The 11171-nt window shown below is 48.2% G+C and overlaps 1 protein-coding gene and 1 long non-coding RNA gene across 3 annotated transcripts in view; both read left to right on the top strand.

Moving 5' to 3' along the window:
* The window catches only part of LOC105923673 (cullin-9), a 54780-nt gene extending 49484 nt beyond the window's left edge, over positions 1–5296 (top strand). For both annotated transcript variants that reach the window (XM_036126113.1, XM_036126114.1), the window contains exons 44-45: positions 1009–1100; positions 4818–5296. In XM_036126113.1, coding sequence (XP_035982006.1) covers positions 1009–1100; positions 4818–5040 — 315 coding nt within the window. In that variant the 3' untranslated portion in view covers positions 5041–5296. The remainder of the gene's footprint in view (positions 1–1008; positions 1101–4817) is intronic.
* Positions 5297–5936: 640 nt separating this feature from the next.
* LOC118557076 lies at positions 5937–6719 on the top strand. The gene is made up of 3 exons (XR_004927569.1): positions 5937–5946; positions 6203–6250; positions 6299–6719. It is a non-coding gene; the product is annotated as an uncharacterized LOC118557076 (long non-coding RNA).
* The last annotated feature ends 4452 nt before the right edge of the window (positions 6720–11171 follow it).

Genomic DNA, 11171 nt, shown 5'->3' on the forward strand with positions numbered 1-11171 from the left:
GACAACGGTGACCTGTAGGACAACGGTGACCTGTAGGACAATGGTGAGGTGTAGGACAGTAGTGACCTGTAGGACAGTAGTGAGGTGTAGGACAGTGGTGACCTGTAGGACAGTAGTGAGGTGTAGGACAGTAGTGACCTGTAGGACAGTAATGACCTGTAGGACAGTAGTGAGGTGTAGGACAGTAGTGAGGTGTAGGACAGTGGTGAGGTGTAGGACAGTGGTGACCTGTAGGACAATGGTGAGGTGTAGGACAGTAGCGACCTGTAGAACAATGGTGAGGTGTAGTTGAGACAGAGGAGTTCAACGTGGACGTGGGAATGCATCAAAGACGGACTCTGAGCTCCTCCTTGTCTGCTGTGGTGATGGACAGCCTGACAGATGAGTGAGACAGGGACGTCCATGGACTCTGGTGTTTGCAGATTACTTAGTGATCTAAGCAGGGAACGGGTGGAGGAACAGGTAGAGATGGAGGTTCCTCCCTGGAGAGACTGAATCTATGTGTGTGAATGAGAGGAACCCAAGAGGAACCTTGAGGTTACATGGAGTCTGTAGGGTCAACAGTCCAGAGCAACGCTGTGTGGAAGAGGTGAAGAAAGCCAAGCAGGCTGGAACGGGTGGAGGGAGGGTCTGGTGTGATAAGATTCTCAGGAGGGATAGAAGATGGCTGAGAGACCAGAGAAGACGTCTGGACATGTGGGACAGTTCAGGTCAGATGTTCTGGAGATGAAGCCAGAGAGGCCAGACTGAGATTGGTTGGACATTTCCAGAGGAGGCTCCAGTAGTTTAAACAGTTAATGTGGAGCTTACAGAATTCAAGCGATGATTGAGCTCAGGACCAATGGCGAGGTGTAGGACATTGGTGAGCTGCCACCCTCAGGGCCTCAGATCAGTGAGATCTAAAGCTTCAGTATGAAACCAGTTTGATCTAGAAATCACTTTTAGTCTGGTTTAAACCTAGACTGAGACAGAGAAACACTCCGGCTCAACTCCAGTTCGTCTTTCCAGGACTTCAGGGTCGGGTATCAGTCCAAAAGCAGCCAGGAACCAGAGTCGACCCAGGCATCCAGCCTGTCCAACAACAAGGACACCAGCAAAGTGTGAGTATGGGACCTGAGCACACCTGTCTTCAGGCAAGGCACGTTTATTTATAAAGTGCTTTTCAGTACCATGAAGAAAAACATTACAGAGGACAAGACAAACAATACAGGAACAAAGGAATAAACTAAGACCTTGACTAGACTAGTTTCACAAGAACAAGCTTTTATTGCTAACATTCAAATCTTAATTGTTTCTGTTCATTAGGGGAAGATGAGGGGAGGATGGAGCGGGAGATCGACAGGCGGATTGGTGCAGCGTCTGCTGTGAAGCCGGCGCTGTACCGATCCGTTGTGGTGAAGAGAGAGCTGAGCCAAAAGGCGAAGCTCTCGATTTACCGGTGGATCTACGTTCCTACCCTCATCTATGGTCACGAGCTTTGGGTCGTGACCGAAAGAACGAGATCCCGGATACAAGCGGCTGAAATGAGTTTTCTCCGTAGTGTGTCTGGGCTCTCCCTTAGAGATAGGGTGAGGAGCTCAGTCATCCGGGGAGGACTCAGAGTAGAGCCGCTGCTCCTCCACGTCGAGAGGAGCCAGTTGAGGTGGCTCGGGCATCTGGTCAGGATGCGTCCTGGACGCCTCCCTGGTGAGGTGTTCCGGGCACGTCCCACCGGGAGGAGGCCCAGGGGAAGACCCAGGACACGCTGGAGGGACTATGTCTCCCTGCTGGGAACGCCTTGGGATTCCTCCTGAGGAGCTGGCCCAAGTGGCCGGGGAGAGGGACGTCTGGGCCTCCCTACTGAAGCTGCTACCCCCGCCACCCGACCCCGGATAAGAGGAAGAAGACGGATGGATAAACGTACAGAAAGCATAAAATATTCTATTCATAATAAGAAATAAAGTAAGTCAGTCCTTGGGGGATTTTGATCTTAAGGCTGGTTCACAGGGCAGAAGTTTTAGCCCAATCCTCCCCTTCTGACAGGCGCCGATAAGAGGTGTCTCTTTAAGTAGTCCTAAAATATCCCTGCTGTGTGTGGTGCTTTTAGAGCGATAGGGTCCGCTCGGTGGAACGTCAGCACCGCTCCAAACTCAAATCGGGGATATTCAACATGTTGGACTGTCTCGCCCCGATATCCTAGCATGTGCGGTGTCTTCCGAAGACAACCGAGTACGGAGCCTGTTGAATGTGGCGTGTAGGGCTAACCCTAACCAATCAGAACACACGATGAGTGGAGGAAAAACACAATTTGCCATTTTCATCTTTCATCGGGGCTCTACTCTTGCTGCACGTTTCATAGTGCAGCAAGAGTAGAGCCCTGGTTGTGTGCTCTCCGCTTCTTTATCCAACGCCTTTTCTTTTTGTTATGCTTTTTCTCCGCTAAAATCAGTCCGCAGACTATCATCATCATACCGTCATTATATTATATCACAGACTACCGTCATTATATTATATCATAGACTACCGTCATTATACCATCATTATATTATATAATAGACTACCGTCATTATATTATATCATAGACTACCGTCATTATATTAATAATAGACTACCGTCATTATACCGTCATTATATTATATTATAGACTACCGTCATTATATTAATAATAGACTACCGTCATCATACCGTCATTATATTATATCATAGACTACCGTCATCATACCGTCATTATATTATATCACAGACTACCGTCATTATATTAATAATAGACTACCGTCATTATACCGTCATTATATTATATCATAGACTACCGTCATCATACCGTCATTATATTATATCACAGACTACCGTCATTATATTAATAATAGACTACCGTCATTATATTATATCACAGACTACCGTCATTATATTAATAATAGACTACTGTCATTATATTATATCACAGACTACGTCATTATATTAATAATAGACTACCGTCATCATACCGTCATTATATTATATCACAGACTACCGTCATTATATTAATTATAGACTACCGTCATTATATTAATAATAGACTACCGTCATCATACCGTCATTATATTATATCACAGACTACGTCATTATATTAATAATAGACTACCGTCATCATACCGTCATTATATTATATCACAGACTACCGTCATTATATTAATTATAGACTACCGTCATTATATTAATAATAGACTACCGTCATCATACCGTCATTATATTATATCATAGACTACCGTCATTATATTATATCATAGACTACCGTCATCATACCGTCATTATATTATATCACAGACTACCGTCATTATATTAATAATAGACTACCGTCATTATACCGTCATTATATTATATCATAGACTACCGTCACTTTTCTCCCCCACCGTTCATGTTTATTTACTCTTTATTCTGAACGAAATCTGTTTGTGTGTGGTGTGCAGAGCTCGCCGTCTGGCCGTACACCCCACACTGTACGACTAAAACTGTTTTATCTAGCCGTTTTCAGAGTTACGTCCGTCACGCTTTGAAAATCGTCAGACTATTTTAAAATCCAACCTAAAAGTTGTTTTTTTTTACTTTTCTAAGCGCTACAATTAGCTAGACTTGTTTTTGTTTCGTTGTAATAAAAATAAGTAAACCCTTAAACCTAAAAGTTAACGTCTCTGATGTGACCTTTCTGACACTGCAGCTAAAACAGAAACTGTGGCAGATAGCTCCAGTTACAGTCTTTGATAGTGATGGGATGTTATCAGGCAGTTCAGTAGCGCTCGGTTTCAGGTCACAGACGTCACAGAGCATCTTGTTTACACCACATCCAGATTAAATTAAGGTTGTCTGCCTTTCACGGCCGACGGGGAGGCCAGATTCTGATAATAACATTTGTTTTGGGTAGGCGGACTCTTGTTCCTCTGTCTGCCTTTAAGTCTCACTGGTTCTTCTCAACGGTGATTCAAAACAGCCAAAATTGTTGTCATTCTGCCAGAGCCTAGCTTCCAGCTTTCTCCCAGATCGTTCCCATCCTGCCAGCAAGTTCAGGAACCGCAGCTGGCCTGCAGTTCTGCTGACACAGCAGTTCTGAGTGCTGGTAGCAGACATTTCCCTCACATAGTTCAGGCAGCCTTGACATTACCTGAAACAGCCGCCAACATTTTCACAATTTCTCCATACTCCAGGCAAACGCAGGCTCCAAAAAGCAGAAATCCTGTTAACATAAAATCAAGGGGATGGGATGCAGAAGTGAATTTCTCCATTGTGAGATCAATAAAGTTAAATTATTATTATTATTATTATTATTATTAATTCTGAACACATTTTCAGCATTTTGTCCTCGACTGACAAAATGGACAGACACACGATCCTCGTCCCACCGTGTGTCCAGCTGCACGTCCTGTCGGGCACAAGATGGCTCTCCTTCGCCCAGTCTTCTCGTTGAGACAATTGGATGTATTGTGTTGTGAGTCCAGCTGACCAGATCCATGATTTATAGTCTGGAAGACGTGTAAAAAGAAGCTCCGACATAGATTGATAGAACCAGACAGGAAAAGGAGAGGAGAGGAGAGGAGAAAGGAAAGCGTCCCCTTCACCAAGAACAAACCTGCCTCACCGGTCTCATCCACTAGAAACTTCCCCATTTATCTGTCCTCGCTTTTCTTCACCTGTCCACCCCTGAACACACCTGTCCTCACCTCTCTAGCTCAGTTTGCTGATCCAGCTTGTACTGGATCAGTTACAGAGATGTAGAGACTTGTCAGGAAATGGATGTGTACTCACCTGTACTCACCTGTACTCACCTGTACAGGTAAAGCATCTTACTGAACTCTGGTTTCCTTTAGGTCCAAGACCAATCGAGGGTCGGACTCTGGAGACTCGGACAACAACACCTATAATGGTGAGGAAGGCGGCGAGGAGGCGGAGGACGATGATGACGAGTATGATGAAGAGTACGTGCCTGAGTGGCACGAAGACTACGATGAAGATGACATCGATGAGGACGACTTTTTTTCTGACGACGACGAGTCTGAGAACCTGGAGAGGGACTTCAGCTCCTTCGACTGAGGCGGTCAGAACTGAAAGACGTCTCAGAGATGGAGGACGGCGAGGATGAAGCCCCGCCCCCTCTTCATTGCCATGTGACGTCACCTGAGGACGTCGGGCATGATGGGAAACGATCCAGCCGTCCTCTGTCATCTGAAGCCCCCCTCCCCGCCAGCGCTCTACTTGCTTCACTTTCTGATTCTTTTCTCTTTAGGCCAAAGTACGGGACAGGACGAGGGACAAGCCCGGTTCTGTGTTGAGTCAGTTTGGACCTGCAGGTTTAAGATGTCTGAGTCTGTTTTTGTCCCACTGAAACCAGTTTACATCAGTCTGAACATGATTTGGCTCAACCTAAAACCCCCCTCATCTCTGATGCCATTTTAAACTGCTTTCAATCCAGATTGAACCATTTTGAACTAGTCTTAAAACGGCTTTACACTGGACTACAGCCAGTGCGAACCACTCTAAAAGTTATATAATCAATAATAATAAAAATGATATATCTGAATCCAGCATAAACTGATCTTTAGGTGTTTGGAAGAACACTAAAACCAGTCTGAACAGACCTGACACCAGTTTACACCCATCACCAGACACCTGTCTGAAAGGGACATAATCCAGTCTCAAACCAGTTCATAATAGCTTAATCAGGTTTGAAACCAGTTTGACAGATTTCAATTGAAAGCAGTCTGAAACCACTTTACAGTTGTATTGCAGACAGTGTGGGCAGGTCTGAAACCCGATTGCTTCTGGTTTAAACTGGTCTGAAACCGGTTTACACCATTCTGAAACCGGTTCTACTGCAGCTGGGTTAAATGAGTCTGAACAGGGTTTGATAAAATATGAAAACCAAACAGGTTTATGCTGGATTTAATGTTGTTCTGTAGAGCAGGTGGTATTGAACCCAGTGTGCATCGGTGGAACCAGGTTCTGAGGCTCAGACCCAGGTTCTGAGGTTCTGAGGCTCAGACCCAGGTTCTGAGGCTCAGACCCAGGTTCTGCGGCCCAGACCCAGGTTCTGGGGCCCAGACCCAGGTTCTGGGGCTCAGACCCAGGTTCTGCGGCCCAGACCCCGGTTCTGCAGCTCAGACCCCGGTTCTGGGGCTCAGACCCAGGTTCTGCAGCTCAGACCCAGGTTCTGCGGCCCAGACCCAGGTTCTGCGGTTCTGGGGCTCAGACCCAGGTTCTGCGGCTCAGACCCAGGTTCTGAGGTTCTGCGGCTCAGACCCAGGTTCAGAGGTTCTGGGGCTCAGACCCAGGTTCTGGGGCTCAGACCCAGGTTCTGAGGTTCTGCGGCTCAGACCCAGGTTCTGAGGTTCTGCGGCTCAGACCCAGGTTCTGAGGTTCAGACCCAGGTTCTGGGGTTCTGCGGCTCAGACCCAGGTTCTGAGGTTCTGAGGCTCAGACCCAGGTTCTGAGGTTCTGAGGCTCAGACCCAGGTTCTGCGGCTCAGACCCAGGTTCTGCGGCTCAGACCCAGGTTCTGAGGTTCTGCGGCTCAGACCCAGGTTCTGGGGCTCAGACCCAGGTTCTGAGGTTCTGACCCAGGTTCTGAGGCTCAGACCCAGGTTCTGAGGTTCTGAGGCTCAGACCCAGGTTCTGCGGCTCAGACCCAGGTTCTGCGGCTCAGACCCAGGTTCTGAGGTTCTGCGGCTCAGACCCAGGTTCTGGGGCTCAGACCCAGGTTCTGAGGTTCTGACCCAGGTTCTGGGGCTCAGACCCAGTTTGTATCCGGGGCTCCAGAGCGTGTCCTGTCCCGCTGCTGCTGCTGCTGCTTGGACGAGTCAGGAGCCGGACCTAGCGACCCGTCTCGTCTCACGTTCTGCCTTGGTTTGGTTCTGACGGACGCTGCCTTCATCTGAGAGGAACACGGCACCTTCTCTAACTTCTCACATTTAGATTTCTCACAACAGTTTTTTACCCGTTGGAAGAGCTGGAGGTTTCTATGCACATGAGGAACCCGATGCAATAACTCGGTTCTGCCGGACGAGTTCTTGGGTTGTAGTTCAGGAGGCCGGATAGCTGATGTTCCAGCTCCTTATTTTGTTGTAATTTTGAGAGATCATATATTCATATTGTTGAAGTTCTATGATGTTCTGTTTTCTTCAGCCAGCAAACTAAATAAAAGCTTTTTGTGCAACGCTGTAGTCTGACTGAAGGACTTCCTGGTTCTCCTCCTGTTCTCCTGCCAGCAGAAGCTCTGATGGTCCAGATGTCCTCACCCTGAGGCCCGGTACGTGCTTTCCTGTGGTTCAGGTCCGGATGGACTGCCAGAACCACGGGCAACCAGGCTTTAGTTCCCTTCTTTCTGAGAACATTTCAACACCTATCCAGGATGGAGCTTCAGCTCCTCAGAGTTTACAGCTCGGTTCTCCATCACGTTCCAGAGAGATTACATCAGCATCTCATCATGGTTCAGGAGACCAAGTCCTCCTCTCACACCAAGCAGCAGCTTCTAACCACCAGGACAGAGATGGTGGCTCACTGGTTCTGACCTGGACTGGTTCTAGGAGGATGGACCTCCATGTGCTTAGAACCAGCAGCGCTCCACCTGCAGGTTGATCAGAGCCTCCAGAACTGACAGAGACACCTGGACAGGTGAGGAAACGTCTTCAGGAGAACTGAGAGAAGGTCCTGCTGCCTCTGGTTTAAGTTTACTGATGACCCGGATGACTGAGGATCTGCTCAGGCTGGCCACGTTCCTCAGAGGCGCAGCTTTACGCTGAGATGGCTTTAATGATATTATAACTGTGCTTCCAGAGGTTAAAGGTCATGGGTGAAGAGAGCAGCAGAAAGAGGATCAGCGTTCCACTTTAGAACCTTTATTAACTTCCAGGTTGTCCCTGTTCACCGTTAAAATCTCCCTTCACGGAGCCGGACCACCCTGTTCTAGACACACACACATATCCCTCCGCTCAAATAGTTCCCTGCAATAGAAAAAAAGACTGGGCCTGAATGTAAAGACATTAATAAACTAAATGACAAAAATGAATCATCTTCAAATGAAATGTCCTCATTTCAAAATCAGATGGTATCCAAAAATAATTGCTAAATAATTTTCACAAAAAAAACCCAGTCTGGACTTTGGCCACCCGTATCAGCAGGAAGAACCCATTCCAGACATAAACAGAACAATAATCAGACCTTTACATGAATTTCTGTTGTTTTTCATCCGTCAAGACGAAATTCTTAATTATTTCTCACAAGTGAAGGCGCTGCGGCTAACACACCTGGTGAGGTATCTCCAGGTGATGTTTGTGTGTAGGGACCATGGAAGCTGCTCAGCGTGTGGCCCTGTTGCAGGTACTGACGGCCCAACAGTCCCTGGTGCCTGAGCTGTGACCGTGTGACCAGAGGTCTAGAACCATGAACCGGACCACGATTGGCCAGAGGTCTAGAACCATGAACCGGACCATGTTTGACCAGAGGTCTAGAACCATGAACCGGACCATGTTTGGCCACTGGCCAGAGGTCTAGAACCATGAACCGGACCATGATTGACCAGAGGTCTAGAACCATGAACCGGACCATGTGTGACCAGAGGTCTAGAACCATGAACCGGACCATGTGTGACCAGAGGTCTAGAACCATGAACCGGACCATGTTTGGCCACTGGCCAGAGGTCTAGAACCATGAACCGGACCATGATTGACCAGAGGTCTAGAACCATGAACCGGACCATGTGTGACCAGAGGTCTAGAACCATGAACCGGACCACGTTTGACCAGAGGTCTAGAACCATGAACCGGACCATGTGTGACCAGAGGTCTAGAACCATGAACCGGACCATGATTGGCCACTGGCCAGAGGTCTAGAACCATGAACCGGACCATGCTTGGCCACTGGCCAGAGGTCTAGAACCATGAACCGGACCATGATTGACCAGAGGTCTAGAACCATGAACCGGACCATGATTGACCAGAGGTCTAGAACCATGAACCGGACCATGTGTGACCAGAGGTCTAGAACCATGAACCGGACCACGTTTGACCAGAGGTCTAGAACCATGAACCGGACCATGTGTGACCAGAGGTCTAGAACCATGAACCGGACCATGATTGACCAGAGGTCTAGAACCATGAACCGGACCACGTTTGACCAGAGGTCTAGAACCATGAACCGGACCATGTGTGACCAGAGGTCTAGAACCATGAAGCGGACCATGTTTGACCAGAGGTCTAGAACCATGAACCGGACCATGTGTGACCAGAGGTCTAGAACCATGAACCGGACCATGATTGACCAGAGGTCTAGAACCATGAACCGGACCATGTTTGACCAGAGGTCTAGAACCATGAACCGGACCATGTTTGGCCAGAGGTCTAGAACCATGAACCGGACCATGTGTGACCAGAGGTCTAGAACCATGAACCGGACCATGTGACCAGAGGTCTAGAACCATGAACCGGACCATGTGACCAGAGGTCTAGAACCATGAACCGGACCATGTGTGACCAGAGGTCTAGAACCATGAACCGGACCATGTTTGACCAGAGGTCTAGAACCATGAACCGGACCATGATTGACCAGAGGTCTAGAACCATGAACCGGACCATGTGTGACCAGAGGTCTAGAACCATGAACCGGACCATGTTTGGCCAGAGGTCTAGAACCATGAACCGGACCATGATTGACCAGAGGTCTAGAACCATGAACCGGACCATGATTGGCCAGAGGTCTAGAACTATGAACCGGACCATGTTTGACCAGAGGTCTAGAACCATGAACCGGACCACGTTTGACCAGAGGTCTAGAACCATGAACCGGACCGTGTGACCAGAGGTCTAGAACCATGAACCGGACCATGATTGGCCAGAGGTCTAGAACCATGAACCGGACCATGTGTGACCAGAGGTCTAGAACCATGAACCGGACCACGTTTGACCAGAGGTCTAGAACCATGAACCGGACCATGTTTGACCAGAGGTCTAGAACCATGAACCGGACCATGATTGACCAGAGGTCTAGAACCATGAACCGGACCATGTTTGGCCAGAGGTCTAGAACCATGAACCGGACCATGATTGACCAGAGGTCTAGAACCATGAACCGGACCATGTTTGACCAGAGGTCTAGAACCATGAACCGGACCATGTGTGACCAGAGGTCTAGAACCATGAACCGGACCATGATTGGCTGACGTACAGGCAGGTCCCAGCTGATGGCGATGCGTCTGTGGAGCGCTGCTCAGTGAATTAGTCTTTGGTCAGTCTGAGGGGACGTCATGTCCACCAGCCTGTAGATGAGCCCATTGTCCTCCACAGAGACAGCCTTCCACAGTCCAGTTAGGGGACGGTTTCTGTCTGCGTGGTGGGATCCTCCATCCATACACCACCACCATCAGCTTAAGGCCTGAACCTCACGTTTGTTTTAATAGGACTGGGGTTTCTGTCTTTGTTCGTCACCATGGAGGAGGGTTAGGGTTAGGGTCAGGTCTGGGCCATCGTTAAGTGGACTCTGGATCTCTGGGGGAAGAGTCCTGGTTGAGAGGAGTTCCTTCAAGGTCCACGCCATTCCCTCCTGGATGATTTGGGTTGTCCATATTCAGTCTGTGACAGATTGGATGGATAATTTCAGACTGGTATTGTCGTCCCTGATCAGAAAACAGCTGCTCAGGAACCTTTCAGGGAGGAACCGTGCCACTGCAGGAGCCTTTTGGTCAGACGTAGCAAAACGTGGCACACAGGCGCCTGTTTGATTTGACTTTGTAAAGTGCCTCCAGATGACATGTTTCATGAATTGCTGTATAAATAACATTGAATTGAATTAATCATGTCATAGCAACCCAAAATGTTTTACCAGTAGCCTCCCAACATGAGTTGTAAATCTAACTTTCTCTCATGGAGTTTCTCTTTCACACATCCAGGAAACATTTTGGTCAGTAGATCTGATGGAGTCAGATCCTGCAGCCTTCTGGACATCAACCACAGAGAGACGCTCTCTGCTCTACGCATGAGTTAGATGGTTTCTGTGAGGAGGCTGTGCTGATAAGTCAGGTCATGCAAAGGATTGTGGGATTCCTTATAGCTTCATAGTGCTGGTAAGGGACATTGTGAGGTTCCTAGGCTAAAGGAAGCATCCAGGCTCCTTTCCTGCCTCCTTCCTCCCTGACTGACCTATTCAGACCCTCTGACCATGGAGACCCTGATGGAG

The sequence above is a fragment of the Fundulus heteroclitus genome, chromosome 22, assembly GCF_011125445.2.
Source record: "Fundulus heteroclitus isolate FHET01 chromosome 22, MU-UCD_Fhet_4.1, whole genome shotgun sequence".
Lineage (NCBI taxonomy): Eukaryota > Metazoa > Chordata > Actinopteri > Cyprinodontiformes > Fundulidae > Fundulus > Fundulus heteroclitus.